The following is an 18,314-nucleotide window of genomic DNA, read 5'->3' on the forward strand; positions in this document are numbered from 1 at the left end:
GAAACAGTGTTAAAACTCTTAATCCATATCAAGCACTACAACAGAACAGCAGTCTATAAATCTATTGACAAAAGCATCTGTGTTCTTCCAGTAAAATATGTATTTAGGCAACTTATGCTTTTTCCTTGCCTAATTAAAAGTGATTTAGTCTAAAGATTTTCGAGCAGCCCTGCCTTCTCATAAATTTGCTTTGAAATCACATCTGCAATTCCACGTACACAGTCTTGTACCACTAAACACCTGAGCCGCTGGAGAGTTCTTGAAGTGCAGTAGCATGGATCTGTGAGATTTGATTCTTATTCGTGACCTGCATACTCCAATCCAAAGGATCCGGGCAAAATACATCTCTTTTTCTTTTGTCCATCACAGCTCTCGAAACAGCTGCCAAACAGAGAACCTGTGTAGAATTGTGAAGGGTCGATAATTGGTTTGCATCTGTAGTAATTTTAGCTCTGGCCTTGGTGACTGGACATCACAAAAGAAAGAAAGGACGTACCCCTACAGCTGTGCATACAAGACTCTGCAGGACCCTCCTCCAATCTAACAACACTCCCATTAGACACTGAGGGAGAACAACATGTCACTGACATGAATCACCACCTAGTTGCTTGTTGATTCTTATCTCTGCTACTAACATGTTTGTAAGATAAATATCGTTTTTTTATGCTGATCAGAGTTGTATAATTGTGTTTGTGATGTGTTTGTCATCTAATATATGATATAATTTATTATGTTTTCGAATAGATTGATGTTAGATGAATGTTATTGCTGATATATGCAGATTAAAATTCCTTTCACACACACACACACACACACACACACACACACACAAGACACAATAAAATTATCCTGGCTAAAATAATCCTGGCTTCATAAAAGGAACTTAAATGTATGTGTGATGTATGCATCGCTTTACATTAAGATTCCATTTATTAATCTCAGTTAACAACATGAGATATTTTAATCTTAGTTCATGTTAATTTCAACATTTATACATTAGTAAAATGTAAAAGTTGCATCTGTTAATAATTTAAATAAAGATGAATAAACATTGCAACAAATGTATTACTCATTGTTAGTGAATGTTATGATGTAATAACTATCATTAACTATGGGACCTTATTGTATACTGTTACATTTACATTTACATTTAGTCATTTAGCAGATGCTTTTATCCAAAGCGACTTACAAATGAGGACAATGGAAGCAATTAAAATACAACAAAAGAGCAATGATATATAAGTGCTACAACAAGTCTCAGTTAGCTTAAACGCAATACATGTAGCAAGGGCTTTTAAATAATATAATAAATAAAAGAAAACACATAGAATAGAAAAAGAATAGAGCAAGTTAGTGTTAGAGTTTTTTTATTATATATAATTGTATAATTAAAAAAAAGAAAATAGAATACAAAAAGATTAGAATTCTATTCTATTCTTTTTTTAAGAATAGAATTAGAACAGTGAGGGCTAAAGTTAGAGGGTCAAATAAAGATAGAAGAGATGGGTTTTAAGCCGATTCTTGAAGGTTACTGTTACTGATATATACAGTATGTTATACCTTCTATTACTGTAATCAAATGGTAAAATAATATTACTGCTGAGGGATGCAGCAAAATAAGTAAATACATAAATTAATTATATTTCAAATTCTATTCACACATATACATACAAGACATAATAAAAGGTTTCATAAGAGGAACAAAAAATTGAAGACCTCTGGCTTTATTGGTTACTATGGCAACACAGATAACAGCTGCCACGGAGTCATTTTGAGAACTCCTTTTCATATGAGCCCAGTCTCTGAGAATCCACAAAGTTATCATTCCATCAATGATACAGAAAAAAAGAAATAAGGAAAGAAAGAAAGAAAATCTTCTAGGCTGTACAACCACTGAGATAATGCCTTCCAGTTTGTTTCATGTTCGGCTTAATAATTATAGCAGTAGAGAAAGTAGAAATCTTTATGATTTGGAGTGTACAATGCTGTTTCATGCATTCAGAGTTGTTTACACTGTTAAAGAGTTGTATTCTCATGCTAAGCATGGACAAAGTTTCAAAAAACAATTTGGATGTTTGACAGAGTATTTCTGTGCCAAAAATCGTACTTCCGGGTTCGTACAAGTTCTGTAGAGGTTTTTTTTTCGATCGTGACTCTACATGACGTAGACAAGGGTGGAAGTCCTAGAATGGGTATTTCTCCCGGAAAAACACACCCGTGCAGGCATCGACCAGAGTGAACGGGACTTTCTCAGGAAGAATGTCTCCAGTGTGTTTTTGGCTGTAAGGTAAAGATAACTTTGTTTGTTTGTAAAGAACCCAGCATTATGTAAACAGTGTTAGGGTTAGGATGTGCAAATATATATATATATATATATATATATATATATATATATATATATAATGCATGTCTCCAGGAGCTCTGCTTTTTTTGTAAAGCTGTAGTTTTCTTTTATATGATAAACCTAAAGACTTTTTGGAGATATGAAGCATGCATTACTACTCCATATGTACTCAAGATTAACATGAGATTGGGTGAAACTGTGTGTGTTATGCCCCCTTAAAGGAATAACTCGTTCAAAATTGACATTTCTGTTATTCAAAACGCATATGACATAAAGATGTTAGGATACAGAATGTCCTTCCAGCTTTTTTCCATACAATTAAAATGAATGGTGACCACAGTCAAGCAAGATTTTCAGGGCAATTTTGTCTAAGAATGCCTAGTTGTCTTTTCTTTTTCTTTTTTCTAACACTATTGCTCCAGTAGATTTGAATATAGTGCACAAGTCATGTGGATCACTTTGCTGATGCTTTTTGGAGATTAGCAGTGCCTAGTCCCCTTCAACTTCCATTGTATGGGAAAAAAGTAGCTAAGAAAGTATGTTTAATCCTTTGGTGTTCTAACTGTTGAAATTAATTCATACAAGTTTAAAGTGACATTTTTACTTTTTTATGAACTGTCACGTTGTATGATAATTCATTTTATTGTCTTACCATACAAATGAGTGTTCCAACTAAAAGTGTCTTTTAAAAATGAATTCATTATAAGCTTTCAGTCTTGGAGCCCTTTCAACTATGTCGTTGTTATTTTCATTTTCACCAACTCCAGTTTGCCTCTGGATTAATTCTAATTGCAGACCATGCTCATCTCTAGGTGCAGAGCATAAATTAAAAGCACATACCGGACTGGTATGTCTGCTTAAGAAACATTTAACAGTCCAAGCGTTTAAGCCAGAATGTGTTTACATAATGAGGCTTTGAACATTCACCTCCCTTTTTCCACCTAAAAGGTGTTCTCTTAGATAGTACTCCACTAGGATACACATCAATGCTGTCTGCATCTGATAAAGTGAATGTAATGATGCCTCTTAGCACTCTACATCAGGGGCGGGTTGCATAAACTGCTTAGACTAGTCTAAAAAGTTAGTAATTATTTTCTTCAAGACTGGTCATAACTTTTTAAAGTCAGTTACAAAAAAGTAGATAGGTCTAATGTGAATCTAAAAAGTAAGTCTGATTACCCCTTGGCTAACTGCTAGTTGATCTAACTAGTTTGAAAGACACATTCTTAACATAGTGCCTATGTTTATGCAACTGGCCATAGTTGTGCAGTTTGTGCTGTGCCAAGAGGGCTAGATAACCCCTCAATCATACGGATAGATCAACACTTTAAGTCTAGCACTATGCTGTGTGTTGTGGGTAGCTCCTTCCAAGTGGCACTTGTCTGCGCTTATATCTGTTCTCATCCATTTCTTTTTCATTTGCTCTCAGGGCCACATATTTAATTTTGTGTTTCATCAAGGAGGAAATTACACGCCTGTGAGAATAAGCTAAGGTGATCTATGTGAACTGAGACACAGTGCACCGCTTGATTCCTTGCCTCTTTAATTCAGCGAACATTGCTGATGCATAATGCATTTCTAGGCTGTCTTCAACACGGCCTCGGCACAACAGCTCTGTGCATTGTCTGTGATTGCATGTGTTTGCGCTATACTGTGATAAGAAAACAATAAGAAAAAAATCTAACTATGGTCATTTGGGTAATAAACAAACAAGGAATGTCCAATGCAAATAGTTTTACATTCAGTTATAATAGGCATTACATAAAGCATTGAATTTAAAATTTAGAGACAAAGGTGACATTTCCATAAATGAAACCAGTATTAACAGATTAGTCCTAGAATGTCTTTCTTTAATAAATGGATATAGAGGCATCAGGTGTCTGCATGTGTGCTTTAAAGGTTATGGTATACTTTTGGTTACAGAGAGGGGGAAGCCAAAGAAGTCTGATGGAAAATTGTACCTGTTGTTGGACTGTTTGGATTAAAACAAGGGAATGGTTGAAATGGATTGAGCATTGTTTGGTCTGCACATACTGATGACTTCAGAGAGTTGTGATTGGTTGATTTAAATGTTGATCCAGGATCAACAAAGGATATTAAAAACATCTTTCTCCATTGACAGTCATTCATTATTTGTCATTCATTTTGGCTATTTTGCTAATATTTGTATTGCGTATTTATCCCAGGTTTACTTTTGTTAACACCATTGGAAAGTTTAAGGTAGGGTTTAAAGCAGGTGGTACATTATTTTCAAACCAAACTTTGGGCACCACTCACCAGACATTTTATTCCTATCGGTTATTTAATAACTGATGCAATACATACAACAACCAACATAATAAAATGTCGCCAGATTTACATTTATCTGTTTCAAATAAAACTGAGCTCACTTTTAGAACTACACACTGGACATTTCACTTTGAATGTGTCCTGAATTGTGCAAGAAACAACGTAATATGATTTTCCAGAAATGTTGCTACAATACATGTTTTTCCAATGAGCCTGGGTTGGATAATTCACAGATTGAAAACTGAAAGATTTTCATTTTTCAAGACTTGCTTCTAAAGACAGTTCTGGACTGATTTCTCCTTTGTGTTCACTTATAACTACTGGGTCAAATGACATTGCTATAAAGAACATTATTTTGTGTATTTGGTGTAATGAAATGTGATTATGTGGTTTAGGGTTTAAAAAAATACATTATCTTCAACATTTTGTACTTCAGTCTTTGCGACTTTACAGATCTTCTTTATGCACCAAGAGCTTGTAACAGTCCAGAGAAAGGAAAAATTGAAATGGCAACATATGACCCCTTTAAGTAAAACTGAGGTGGGACCTTTTCAAAGAATGAAGATTGTATACTCTAGCTTTCTCAACTGATCATATTTCTACTAACATATAACTTTTTATATAATAGGCAATGACATAGATTTGTATACAAAGTACATAGTTAATATGTAATAAACTTAATATGTAAAAAGTAGAATTTATAATGACCATGAGAGATAATGAGATAATTGGAGTTCTGTATTTTAAGATCAAGTCTTACCTGAGTAATTACAATCACCTGCCACCTATTCTTGAGGATTTGGTTGATGCATGAATTCTAAAGAAGAAGGCTTATCCTGATATGCGCTGTGGGAGAAAGAGATAAATGAAGGTAGTTATTTCAGTTGGCACAGCAATCACAAATAGGGGTGTTCCTACCAGACAGTTCTGACATATTTGTTTGGAGTCTGAAGACATCCCTTGGCTTCATGTCTCATTAGTTGTTGCTGAATCACTGAATTACCTTATCAGCAGGAAATAACTGATGACAGGGTCAGTTAAGCCAGTCACTTTGAAGTTGGGGAAAGTAATTTTACAGTATCAGACTTCTGTTCTGTGACAGCAATATATATATATATATATATATATATATATATATATATATATATATATATAGAGCTACTGTATTCATCCTCACAAAATGTGTTTTTAACTTCAAATTAACTCCTTAAAAAACATATACAAATAAAATTAATACAAAACAGCCACATTTGATATAAAACAGCCTACAGTGTTGGTTTAAACCAGTATGTTTGATTAAGATCACGTTGTGATGATTGTTTTCTGCTGTTGTGACTCATATGATGGAGGGGTTGATGAATGTTACAAATCTATTTGCTTATCAGCCCCGTACTACAAATAACAAGGAATGTCCCTGCAGGTAAAACAGGGATGACTGAGAATGTAAACAAACCCGAATCTATCCGTTCGATCATACTCAGAATTAACAAAAAGCAATAAGAGTCCACAGATGTTTATGAAACCACCTTTTGTGTTTCTCCTCATGAATAGTCCTGTTTACAAATAGTGCGAGACTACAACTGTTTGAGTTTTCAGTTTGAAAATTGACATTTTTAATAACTAAGCAACCAAAATAACATTAACATGTCCTTTCCCTCATATAGCATTTGCATTCATTACATGCAGATGGAGGTCGGATTTAATTAACCTTAAATTGCTTTTTTGTGTGCATATTTAAATCACATCTGCATTTACTCCTATATGAAAAGAACACCAGAGGATTGAAAGCCTCTTTTAGGCTTATTTATAAGTGAACTTCACTGGCATATTAAAGAAATGTACACTTGAAAGCATTTTAAACTACACCCTTCATTATTGTTGTGTTGAGCTGTGAAGAAGATAACATGGCGACAGCTCTGCGTAAGCTGCTGTTTAGAAAGCTTAGTGAGGATATTCACTAGCCCACGTATACGCTGATAAAGTTCCTCTCTGACAAAGGGGAAAATGACAGTCTAGCCATTCTTTCAACTTATCTACCTAATTACACCCAACACAATAGAAATTAGATAAATCTTCCTTTGATCACGCTTTCGGCATTGTTATAAGCATTCATCTCAAATGTGTGAGCATACTTCAGATCATAGTGTTCCTACAGCAGGCAAACAGTTACACAAACGCTCATAAAATAAACATTGGCTAGATTCACTGTGCCCAATCCTCTGCCTTTTCATGAGACAAATTGGAAAATTAATGGTTTTCAACCAGACTGGGATCCCACGGTCTCGTACCATAATTACCGGCTGGAATGGCTCACTGTCTGGCAAGTCTTATCCTCACCTCACATTCTATTATAGTGGCCAAGGCTTTAAGACATAAAGTCATAAAACTGACAGAGTGTCTATAATGAATTATGTGAAACATAATGAGAATGCCACTGTCAGTATTCAATCATCAAGCAAATGAAAGGAAATCAAGGGGAGCAAAAAGGAGGGGGAGTTATTGATTTTTCTTAATTGTTGTTGTAATAACTACAGCTGTTTTCATGTCTGAATGGGTAACCACTAAAATCAAAGTCTTTGTGTTAGGCCAAAATAAAATAGCATATATATATTTTTTCTTCTGTTTTTCATTCAGTGCATGTGTGACATTCTGTAGATGTCTAGCCTCTCTGTTATGTGGTTTCCTCTCTCCCACTCATATTGCATTCTTTATCCATTACTATTTTCACTTGTGTTTTTCTCACCATTTTAAAATGATTTTATGCTGCACTTGTTAAAATTACAAATGACCTGCTCCTTGCGTCAGACCAAGGCTGCATCTCATTTCTAGTCTTACTTGATCTTAGTGCTGCGTTCCACACCATAGATCATGACATACTCATAGATCGATTACAAAACTATACAGGTATTCAAGGGCAGGCTCTAAGATGGTTTAGATCCTACCTGTCCGATCGCTACCATTTTGTTTACTTAAAAGGGGAGTCATCTCATTTATCATCAGTAAAATATGGAGTGCCACAAGGATCCGTCCTAGGTCCCCTTCTATTTTCAATATACATGTTGCCCCTTGGTAATATTATTAGAAAATACGGAATTAGCTTCCACTGTTATGCTGATGATACTCAGCTATATATCTCAACGAGACCAGATGAAACTTCCCAATTATCTAAGCTAACAGAGTGTGTTAAAAATGTAAAAGATTGGATGACAAATATTTTCTCCAATTAAATTCAGATAAGACAGAGATACTAATTATTGGACCAAAAAACACTACACAGAATCTTGTAGATTACAATCTGCAACTAGACGGATGTACTGTTACTTCCTCGACAGTCAGAAATCTGGGTGTTATATTAGACAGCAATTTGTCTTTTGAAAATCATATTTCCAATGTTACAAAAACTGCATTCTTCCATCTTAGAAACATTGCCAAGCTACGAAACATGTTATCTGTTTCTGATGCAGAAAAGCTAGTTCATGCATTCATGACTTCTAGACTGGACAATTGTAATGCACTTCTAGGTGGTTGTCCTGCTTCGTCAATAAACAAGCTACAGGTAGTCCAAAATGCAGCAGCTAGAGTCCTTACCAGGTCAAGAAAATATGATCATATTACCCCAATTTTACAGTCTCTGCACTGGCTACCTATTAAGTTCCGTATCAGTTACAAATTATCATTACTTACCTATAAGGCCCTAAATGGTTTAGCTCCTGCGTACCTAACTAGCCTTCTACCACGTTACAACCCATCACGCACCCTAAGGTCAAAAAACGTTCCTAGGATAGCAAAGTCCACTAAAGGAGGTAGAGCTTTCTCACATTTGGCTCCCAAACTCTGGAATAGCCTTCCTGATAATGTTCGGGGTTCAGACACACTCTCTCTGTTTAAATCTAGATTAAAAACACATCTCTTTCGCCAAGCATACGAATAATGTATCTTTTTAATTGTGAGTGTAGTTGCATCTGATCAAAGGTGCATTTTTATTCATTAGCTTGGGTTAAACTAATTTTACTTTGTTGGATCAGCAGCTATGCTGATGATGTCTGTATTTTGTTTCTATGTTTCGCCACGGGATTCACATCCCGTGGTAACTAGGATTTAAACAAGCTCCAGTCTGGATCCAGAACACCTGAGAAGAGATGATGCTGACCCCTCGGAGGACCCCAGATGATGCTAACCCTGAATCAACAAACAGAACTAACAATTATTGCTAAATTTGTGACTGAATCATATAATAACTTAATTAATAATATTGATAGTTCATCGTCTAGCTGACTACGTCTTGTATTATTATTATTATTTTTATTTTTTCTAAAATCCTGTCAAATGTGCACAAACTACTAGCTACTACTAAATATTGTAGAAACATAATTTTCTGTAAAGTTGCTTTGTAACGATTTGTTTTGTAAAAAGCGCTATACAAATAAATAGGGATGCACGATATTGGATTTTGGCCGATATTCGATATGCCGATATTTTCAAAATAATTTTGGCCGATGCCGATACCGATATCGATATATATACAAATATATACTGATATATTTAAACTTTAATTTTACTGAAGAGAAATCCATGTATCTCTTCTGTACTGATTCTACCATAAATGTATTATTTTACAAATGTAGACAGACATTCACATCTGAAAAACAGGTCAATTATTTCGCTTGGAGAATATCGGTTTGGCTCATCGGCAGAAATATTCATATCGGCCGATACCGATAATGGTCATTTTAAGCTTTTATCGGCCGATACCGATATTGTGCCGATATTATCGTGCATCCCTACAAATAAACTTGATTTGAATTGAATTGAATTATTTCTTTATTTTAAACACTAACTTGCCTGGGTCTTCCTGCACAAAAATATCCAACACCTTCTGGCATCGTTATTTGCTAAAGCTCATGCTGGATTTTTATGTATTGCTAAATGTAAAAATGTCAAGCCAAACATGTATCAACTGAGCGCATAGCTTTAGCAAGCCTTGTCTGTTTGCCCTTGCACCCCCTCTATTTTTTATTTATTTTTTGTCCTCCGCCAGCTGTGTTTGTGGTGGATGTCCAGCATCCGGTTGTTCTAAAGCCTTTCTCTTCACACCAGGGTGGAAACCTCTGCCTTGGAGACTAACAGCAAAATGCAAAAGCGGTATCCCTCAAGCATCTGTCATAGTGGGTAAGGTCAAAGATAAAATGTGTTACTATTTAATAATATTAAGTCAAAGATCATTTTAGTTTGTTTATTTATGATTGACAACAAACAGTCTCAAAAGCTCATGCTCAAATATGATCCAAATAATTCTGATGTCCTCTACAGCAGGGGCATGACCAACCCCCTTGCTATAGCTCAGAAAGTGATTTTTTTTTTCAGATGCTCCAGATGCTTTTTTTCTTCTTTTTTTTAAGTGATGGAGATTTTTTTCTTTCCTTCTTATGTGTGCTCTCCAGCGATTTTAATCCAAATGGTAATTTGATTGTTTTGAAATGCAATAACTGAACTGTAACAGTCCAATATACACCCTATTGAGCAATGCTACAAAGAAGACCATTTTTTTCTAAATTATTATTAAAATGACCATTCATTATGATGCAGTATGTACTTAGCTTGTTGATGCAGTAGCTGTTCACACAAAATGCATTTTTGCATTCCACACGCTTTTCATTTGTTTTATGTAAACATGCTAGATGGATGTCTTTGACCATTGCGGTTGTGTCTTGTGCATGACAGCTGCATTTTTAGAATGCCTTGTCAAGTTAAAAGAGGTTCAACTTTTAAAAAAACATAATCTGAAAGCGTATTTTTATTTATTATTATTTTTTTTTTGTCATGGCTGAAATATTAATATTCCCTAATTGCTCAGTTTAACAGGGCTTGAAACAAGTTGCATATGGGACTAGTATAATGTAGTCAGGTCTTAACTGGATAATGGGCTCAGCCCCTTATGTTGGCACTGCAGAGTCTCACAACCCTGCTCTGCAATTAACAAGGACATGACTTAGAGCAGCCAGTCTTGTTTCTATCACTTGAGTTACTTTCTAGATTTGTGCCATTTACATTTAGATTGTCTAATTACATTATCTGTACCTTGACTGCTTTTAGTAAGAGGTTGCATGTAATTACACTCAACAATAAAAAAAAGTCTAGCTAAAGTTCTGAAGTGTGCATCTGATAGACATTTTACTATCACGAGGCCTTGGGAGAGGATTTGTGAATAGCAGTGAGGTGACACAACTGACGCTGATAGGTCACACGACAACGTGATGAATACAGTATGTTTGGCTTACATAAATGTTACACATGGGTGCTAAGTAATTACTTATTCAGAAAAAAATACAAATTTAGGAGTCGCGTGATTACTGAATTGGAGAGAGAGAGGGGAAACCACTGACACTGACTGAAAGCTGGTCTGGGAAAGAGTATATAATGGTGCATCCATTATATAATCTTTCCCAGACCAGCTTTCAGTCGGTGTGCCTTGGTACTACTATTTGAAAGCGTTATGCCTCTGCATTTTTTTTTTTTTTTTGTAGTAGAACAAATAAGGACTAGTCACTCTCTGATATATATTCTATTTGGATCTATTTTCTTTATATAGCCTATATAATATAGCCTACTGTGAACAGCTGTTGTATATACTGAAGCAATATCACACTCAAAATATTGGTTATTACATGTGATTTTGCACATGTTAATTTGTTGACCACATTAAATTCATAACATTTAAGATGTCCATGACTATTCTATTAGTGTTAAAGACCATCCAGTAATTGGATGGATGAACAGCACACCATTAGATTCATCTACACAGTTGATAGATAGCCTAAGTAATAGATTTGGAAACTACTTTAAGTTGTAGCAGATATAATTATCTAGATGTTTAAGACACACAAACACACACACACACGCTTATTAAATTACGGGCAGAAAATGCTTAAAATGTGTTCTTTCTAATCCAGTAACATTATAATCTTAACGTTAATCTTACAGCATGGTTAAACAGACAGACGCATGTGTTGACTATGACAGTGTGGAGAGTTGGACAGAGCAGCGCGGTTCATTGTGCCTCACACTTTCAAACTCGTCATTTCACAACACTGAGGCGAGGAAACGAGCCAGCGCTATCAACACTGCTGCCCCGAGGGCTCTTCCTACTCAAGTCCTCAGAGCCACAGAGAAATCTTGGGAATACCACTGCAAAATGAAGAACACTGTTTATTCGAAAACGTTTCCGAGGTTTTCTTTTTTATCGTCTGTATCTCGATAAACTGGTTGACGGATCATACCTTCATTTCCAGATCAAGACACCGATGAAAATAACATCAGTCACCGCAAGTAGATAGCAGCGTTTAGATAAAAACCCATTTCGCCTTTGAAATAATAAGCCTAAATGATAACCAAGGGACATCATGCAGGGACGACAGCGGCGCTTAACCTTTAGTTTTACAACGATGTATACACTTAATTAAGAATTTCGGATTACTGATACAAAGCACGCGTGCACGCGCTTCAGTCCGGATTCGACCAGCAAGCTTCATCCCGGTTCCGCAAAGAAACAAAACCCAGAAGTGTTGAAGAGCTCCATGCATTCAAAAAGGTGGGTTCTGAGTGATTTCTTAACAAATAGCTTTGATTTTTTTTTAAACAATCTGCAGCGGTTACTTTAACAGTGAAGATCCCCTCTTAAATGATATAGAGATCATATATTGCATTATATAGTTTTGATTTAAAAAGTCTGCATCGCAAGTAGTCGAGTTCTTTGGCTACAGTGCTAATCTAAATGTAAGGATTGTGTCTAATATTAGGAATAAATACATTATTCTATTTTTGCATTAGCCTTATTAGGATAGAGGGATTTAATGGGATTTTTTTGTTGTTATGCTGCTGTCACTAATTAGTGTTATTTTGCTGTGTCTAAATGTTAATATTTTAGCCTCTGTTGCACTAGAAATCATACAGAGATGATGAATTAAACTCACAGATGGTAGAGAACCTCTGTGTTGGGTTCACAGCACCATCTAGGCTATATTTTCTCTCTAAAGATACATATCATAATGTCATGTTTTGGTATTAAGTACCTCAAATAAATTATCTTTAATTTCAAAAGAAAATGGAGACATCACAGTTGAACTGTAAATAATATAGTGGTTCTTTCAAACCCTTATACACTAGGACGCATCTCTGAGTCTGGAGATATCATGCAACCCTGATGAGAACGGGTTGCATTCATTCTCCACCACTGTGCAAGCGCCATCTGTTGGACTGCAACAGCTGACCACTAAAAACAAAACCACATAGCCTGCCCTAACAAATACACATTCCCTCCTCTTCTTTAGGACCTACCTTGACCTGTCAAAATCTCAACAAGACTTTTATAATCAGATTGATTACTTTAATTAATAGATTTTATACTTTATAGATGGGCAAGCATCATTCATTCTTCATCTCGTATGTGCACAAATAAAAAAGTAGTCCTAGTATGATTATGTATTTTATAAATATTTCACATTTTATAGTAGTGCATCTTGTTCCGGTCATCTGTTGGGGGACTTAATGAAGCAAATGCACTGACGTGAGTTTGTAGATCTCTTAACTGGGGTCACATTACATTTATGCATTTAGCAGACACTTTTATCCAAAGCAACTTACATTGCATTCAGGCTAACAATTCTCTACTATCATGTGTTTCCTGGGATTTGAACCCCTAACCTTGCACTTGCTTAAGCACAATGCTCTACCAGTTGAGCTACAGGAACACCTGATCACATATTGGCAGTTGTTTTTCAAACGTTTTAAAAAAGGGTGCATTTAAGTTGTCAGAGACAGAACACTAACAGGTGATCAAACAGTATGCGGTTGCAGTTTAGTTGTGGGTGGTATGGGCTTCTCTTTCATTTTTGAAGAATAGGTTTGAAAAGAAGCATCTTTCCATTTGGACTTCTTCCTAAAATCAATCTACTGTACAAATAAAGCATCAATTCCAAATGTAATTTTAACCAGAAACTAATTCTTTCTTTTGCGAGTGTCCAGTTCCGCTCCTGGGGGGCTACTGTCCTGCAGAGTTTAGCTCCATCCCCAATTAAACACAACTGGACCACAGAAATCAAGATCTTCAGGACTACTAGAATCTTCTGGCTATGCATGTTGGGAGAAGCTAAACTCTGCAAGATGTTGGCCCTTCAGGACCCTGGATTGGACCTGCTTTAACCCATTAACCTAGCTATATAGGTAAGCATGTATAATACTTGGGCAGTCTAATGAAATAGACTGTAAATTCATGTGTAAGTATGTATGTATGTATGTATGTATGTATGTATGTATGTATGCATGTATGTATGTATGTATGCATGTATGTATATATATTTTTTTTATTGAAAGTGTGTTTTATTCTGGATTATAATGAAAATAACAATTTATTGTTGATATATTGATGTATTTGCAAATGTACTGTTAGCCGAGGTTATATAATATGAATCGGTTAACTATTTCTTCAAATTGGGGCTATTGTGACCACCGTCATGTATTGTGATTATGATTTATATGAGACAGACAGAGCAATCTTCTTGGATACATTAATAAAAGAGGCTTTAATTATTATGTATACTAAATATGGTAGCCTAGTTATACAGCTCTGGACATGTTACTATTTACACCAGCCATGCAAAAATAAAAGCAAGACCATCTGCACTTTCATTTGTAGTGTGTGCAGTACATCAGCTCTTATTGTGCACAGATGGGATTAAATGGGCTAATTGGTGAATTTGTGTATAAGACTCAAGTAAGTGGTATTTAATTACCAAGGTAATTTTAGAACTTAAGAAATACATTTTCACTCTCATTTTGATTCTCGCAAAACTGAAAATGCATAGGCCTATAACCGCTCAGGAAACGATAACACAGCTATTTATTAAAAAGTAACAAGTATGGGTTCACTTTCCTGAGCTCGCAGACATGGCAAACGGGTGAAGTTCTTTTCAAAGCCCAGGCGTAATTTGAAACTAGTCAGGGGTTGGTGGCGGAACAGTGACTTCTTATTGGTGCACTTCTTGGTGTAGGCTGCACCCTCTTGATACTAGCGAACTGGAAAATTGATGGCACGTTTCTAGTGAGGGTTGGGAATGTGTGAACACAGAATACCTGACAAAAAGCAGCGATATTTGTTCGACGGAAGGGCGGGCGGCATGATTTTGTTATGTTGCGGTTCTTCAGCAACTTTCAATCGAACGGAAAGTCGCAGCATTGCTCTAATTCGCCTTTCCTCACATTGCTGGTGTAAATAGGGAGAGGAGAGGAGCGCTGTCCCGTGCTGGATGGATGGTTATGGGGAAAGGAGCAGGACCATCGGCGCTACACGTCTGCCAGTTCGTTGTACTCTTTCTCTGTCTGTTTCCAGCAGGTAAGAAAAACCTTTTTAATCTAATTCGAGTTTTAGGACTGGAAATAAGGACACGCATATGTTTTTTGGAGTTGAATCGTCGAAGCAATGATGACCTAATCGTTAAAAAAACAGCAAACATTTAAAGAAATTAATGATGAAATAATGCAGACAAACGCATGCTTTCTTACTTATCAGCAAACTAAACGCAGTTAGATATATTTTGATTAGTCATGACCCAATTCTGGCTGGCAAAAGTTACTTATCTTCCAAAACACTGTCAGCGCGCATTCCTTTATTATGCACGCTTGAATAATGTTGTTTATAACTTTCAAGTTGACGCTACACACATTTAAGTTGAAGGTGTTACGTTTAAATCTAAACATTTTCGCGTTGAGAAAGTTAAGGCGAATGTATGCAGAGCTAGAGTTTAGTTTTTTTAGAGCCATTGTTTAAACCGTGCGAGAAGAGCGTGGTGATCCGAGGGTTCGGTTCGATTCTGCTGCTGCACTACCGCAGTGTTTCCCACAGCTCTGGCGGAGACGCGCTGTTGTGTTTGGGGGAGGGGAAGCGAAGCCTCCACATATCGGTCTTCGCTGGACTTGTGGGGCCAACATTTCCAAAAAACCATTTCACACGCACAGTATAGCCTTTAAAAAGTTTGATGACCGTAAGTCCTTAAATGGAAATGTCAGAAGTTGCCTGTATATATACCTGCATAGATATTAATATATATATATATATATATATATATATATATATATATATATATATATATATATATATATATATAAAATAGATTAAATTTGTATTCACAATTCTATTCAAAGATTAGTCTGCATTTACATTACTGTAAATACGGTAGCCTATAGGCTATGCCTTGACTTCACAGTGAACAGAAGTAGAAAAAGACTGTAATGGCAAAGTGTTTTTTTTTTTTTTTTGGATCACAGATTTGATCTCTGTCTGCATTACACTAGTCCTTTTTATAGATTAACTGTAATATTTTGATGTCCACTGTATTAAATTTATACTTATTTTTCCACCATACACTGTGGCATGGATTAGTTTTGCAGTTGCTGTCACTTGAAGTTACTTGTTTTTTGGTGTTCTGTTTTTTTAAAAAATCTAAAATAAAAATTTTATCGTGACCATTATTGATATTTTTCAATGCCAAGCGTTTATATGCCTGCATTTTTGATTAGACACTTCTAAAAAATCTAATAATACAAATACAGCTATTTTACTTTAATAAATTAAGTTTTTTACAATGTATATATTGCAGAAAGAAAATTCTAATGTGTGTAGAAGAGTGTAGGCACTCCCACATGGTTATGGGTCAACAGTGTTTTCCAAATGTGATAATTAATTCCTGTGTATCTCACTATAATGGAATTTATAAGTGCTGTTTTGTTCTGTCAAGGCTCTGATTAGTTGTAAATAGTGTGCGGTTTGATTTTACACCCGGTGTCCCATCTTCTTTCAAGTTATTTAACCCCAAACAAAAGGCAATCATGCAAGCACTAGTCGTTGACATCTTAAATTAACCTATTGTCTCTTATCAGATGGATGATGAATGCCCTTTGTGGCTGGTAGGTGGAAGATGTGTTTGTAACTGAGACAACAAAGATTGTTGCTTGATCATTTGGAAACAAAGTTGTGTAGTTTTGGCATGTCCTTGCATTTTATGAAACTCAAATGGTAAAAAAAAAAAAAAAAAAACATGACTGAAAAGTCTCCAGATTTCATTTCAGCTCTTGTAATCCGAGAAAGGGGAATGTGCTTGAAATTGCTTTTGCCTTTGATTAAGGCCACTGTTTTGGTCACTGACATCCCTGGTGCTTCATTCAAAACCACCTCCAAAATCTGCTTAGCAATGCAAAAGTACCAATCGAGGTGTGAACGAGTGTGATTTTGATGTGAGATGATTAACACTTCTAAATAATAGACTTTTGTTGGTGTGAATGTCAATAGACTTTTGTTGGTGTGAATGTCAGTTTGAAGGCTTCCTTTCCATTTGACTTAATGCTTTTCATTTTTGTTGCACCTTAAAAAGTGTGAAATTGCTAGATATCCATATGGGATCTTGGAATCAGTCAAGCATTATTTGATAAAGCATACAGCCCATTTACTAATATAAAGTGATGTCATTCATTGTGAGGTAATGAAGTTAGATAAGCCCATCAAGAGTTCATTACTTTGTAATGATGCCTATTTAGATGCTTATTGCTTTACGTTCTGTATTACAGTAGCTCTTCAATTTGAAAAGGCAACCAGACAACAGTAGCCTTGCTTTAAACTACATGTATAGCACTTAGACTTAATGGAAATTGGCAAAAAACTGAAACTTGGAACTTAGTTAGAATGTTGTTGTTTTTTTTATTACTGATGGTATTAAAGCTTCACTTTGTCCAGATAATGGGAGAATTCATGTGTTGTTATGAGAGCCTAGAGCAACTGGCTTTCATTAAGATAGGGTTAAACTGAACTTCATTTAAAGTTCAGTACTGACATAATCACAATAAAAATTACTATATGAAATGTGAATATAAAGCTTTGTAATATTAACTATAAGAAATTGAAACGGGCTATTCTTGATTAAAAATGTAAAGGTCAAGTTATTTGACTTTTTTTTTTTTTTCAAAAGCCTTTGTTTTCATTAGAACTGTTAGTTTTCACATTTAAAGCTTAATCAGTGTTGTCAGCTACTCAGGCTGATACTTATTTCATTTCAGCTTTCTGTAAACTTGGTTTGACCATGACAGTGTGTTTATGCTATCTCTCTTTTCACTTTACAGCAACTCTGCAGTGTAAGATCCTGAAGTGTAACTCAGAGTTCTGGGCCTCCACCTCCAGCTCTGGCCCAGAAGAGGAGTTCTGCACTGCTCTGCGAGCGTATAACAGCTGTGTCCGTCGCACTGCCCGTACATGCCGGGGTGACCTGGCCTACCACTCAGCCCAGCATGGCATAGAGGATCTTATGAGCCAACACAATTGCTCTAAAGAAGGGCCCACTACCCAGCCTCGAGCCCGCACACCCCCGCCCCCGGTCCAGCCACCACCGGACATCAACGCTCCCTCTGACAGACCAGAGGTGTGCCATTATGAGCGGAGTTTACCACGTAATGCTGCGCCTCCCAATTACACTCACTGTGGCTTTTTCGGGGACCCACATCTCCGCACATTCAACGATGACTTTCAGACCTGTAAAGTCGAGGGTGCCTGGCCACTGATTCACAATAAGTACCTGTCTGTGCAGGTTACGAACACTCCCGTTGTCCCTGGATCTTCTGCTACAGCTACTAGGAAGGTAAG

General features: G+C 36.1%; 1 protein-coding gene across 3 annotated transcripts in view; it reads left to right on the top strand.

Moving 5' to 3' along the window:
• The window catches only part of LOC127934404 (repulsive guidance molecule A-like), a 47,451-nt gene that overhangs the window by 24,103 nt on the left and 5,034 nt on the right, over window positions 1–18,314 (top strand). The window contains exons 1-3 of one of the 3 annotated variants that reach the window (XM_052531776.1): window positions 11,704–12,221; window positions 14,905–15,020; window positions 17,798–18,309. In XM_052531776.1, the coding sequence (XP_052387736.1) occupies window positions 12,208–12,221; window positions 14,905–15,020; window positions 17,798–18,309 (642 nt within the window). In that variant the 5' untranslated portion in view covers window positions 11,704–12,207. Of the gene's footprint in view, window positions 1–11,703; window positions 12,222–14,904; window positions 15,021–17,797; window positions 18,310–18,314 lie in introns of those variants that run through there. The other 2 variants (XM_052531779.1, XM_052531777.1) reach the window with 2 other exon arrangements.

Source organism: Carassius gibelio, chromosome A18, assembly GCF_023724105.1.
Source record: "Carassius gibelio isolate Cgi1373 ecotype wild population from Czech Republic chromosome A18, carGib1.2-hapl.c, whole genome shotgun sequence".
Classification (NCBI taxonomy): domain Eukaryota; kingdom Metazoa; phylum Chordata; class Actinopteri; order Cypriniformes; family Cyprinidae; genus Carassius; species Carassius gibelio.